Below are 1,647 nucleotides of genomic sequence, written 5' to 3'. Positions count from 1 at the left end.
CAATTATCGACTGGAAATTATGATATTTTATGTCAGTTCCTTTAGTTTTCTGGTTATAGTTTTCACAGCTTGCTACAGCACAATTAGACATGATTGCAGTCTAGAAGTACAAAAATACAATAAAAATAAATCGAACGCTACAAAATCAACAACCTGCTTGTTCCGATTTTTGCGACGTGTTAGTAGCTAAATGTACCCCGCACCAAACTTACTGCACATAGCAACGAGCACCGTCAAACCCGATCCTCCCAGATGACGTAATGCATACGTACTTCACATAGCAACGAGCACCCCCTGGGAATACTTCTATATTCCTTGACAGTCACTTGTGAGCGAGCGGCGAGCGGTCTAACGTGAAGGTCACTATGTTTTCCAAACAGGAACAACGGAGTTGGATCAAGATTGAATGTGCCAGAGGTCGTACAGCACGACAGTGTCATCAAGGGCTTCAAGAGGTCAAGAGGCGTGCGGGGAATCGGCATTGCCGTACAGAACAGTGGCACGGTGGGTAAAAGCCTTCAACGAAGGTCGGCAAACTGTGGCAGACATGCATCGGGCAGGTCGTCCTAGCGTCTCTGAAGAAGAAGTGCAAGCTGTTGCCGCGTTAGTGGACAGTGATCGAAGCATGACGATTCATGAGCTCGCCCACGAAACCGGATTAGCGCATACGACTGTGCTTCGCATCCTGAAGGAACGCCTGGGCATGCGCAAAATTGCATCACGATGGGTTCCGCATGAGTTGACAGAAATTCAGAAATGGATGCGTTACGACGCTGCTCAGACGCACTTGGAGCGCTATGAGCGCGAAGGTGAGGCTTTCTTACGCCGTATCGTAACACTGGATGAGACATGGGCCAGATCTTACGAGCCAACACTGAAACGCCAATCCAACGAATGGCGTCATTATGGGTCGCCGCGAAAGTCGAAAATGCGTCAGAGCCCCAGTGTGGTGAAAGTTATGGTGATTCTCGTGTACGACTGTGATGGTGTTATCCTAACGCATTACGTTCCTCCACGGCAGACTGTAAATGCCCAGTATTACTGTTCATTTTTGGAGCATCAACTGCGACCAGCTTTGCGAAAGAAGCGGCGACACTTTCTGCGCAACCCCCCCCCCCCCCATCATTTTGCAAAACAATGCACGGGCGCATACAGCGCAAGCTGTGGCTGCTCTGTTCGGTCGATAGGACTGGGAAGTACTGTACCATCCACCATACTCCCCGGACTTAAGTCCTTGTGACTTTGATTTGATCCGAAGATGAAGGAACCACTTCGTGGCATTCGCTTCAGAACTGTTCCAGAGATTCAACATGCAGTAGACCGCTCCATTCGCACCATCAACAGAACAGGCTCTGCTAACGGTATACTACGCCTTCCACATCGCTGGCAACGGGTTCTACACAACGCTGGTGACTACTTTGAAGGACAGTAACAGGTACAAACATGTAACTCTTGTGTATCGGTTGTGAATAAATAGTTGCCACTATTTAAGTTCAAACCCTCGTAATATATATTTGTTTAGAATTTTAAGAAAATATGCAAGACAGAACGCCAAACTTCTAATACAGAAAATTTAAAATTAGCTTGTAAAATATATAGCACTTGTCGAATCCTTTGGTGTCTAAAGGAGCAAAGGAAGATAACATT

General features: G+C 46.8%; 1 protein-coding gene across 1 annotated transcript; it reads left to right on the top strand.

Moving 5' to 3' along the window:
• Window positions 1-406: 406 nt before the first annotated feature.
• On the top strand, window positions 407-1,240 carry LOC145997115 (histone-lysine N-methyltransferase SETMAR-like). Its single transcript, XM_083133741.1, has one exon. The coding sequence runs from the start codon at window positions 407-409 to the stop codon at window positions 1,238-1,240; it is 834 nt and encodes a 277-aa protein (XP_082989867.1).
• Window positions 1,241-1,647: the final 407 nt, after the last annotated feature.

This window comes from Lepisma saccharinum, chromosome 13 (genome assembly GCF_977018435.1).
Source record: "Lepisma saccharinum chromosome 13, izLepSacc3.1, whole genome shotgun sequence".
Classification (NCBI taxonomy): Eukaryota; Metazoa; Arthropoda; class Insecta; order Zygentoma; family Lepismatidae; genus Lepisma; species Lepisma saccharinum.
Note: the sequence above shows the minus strand (reverse complement) of the source record. Positions and strands in the feature narration are given on the sequence as shown.

Bases quoted from the DNA above. Each gene is read 5' to 3' on its own strand.
- LOC145997115 (XM_083133741.1), top strand. From the start codon at position 407: ATGTGCCAGAGGTCGTACAGCACGACAGTGTCATCAAGGGCTTCAAGA.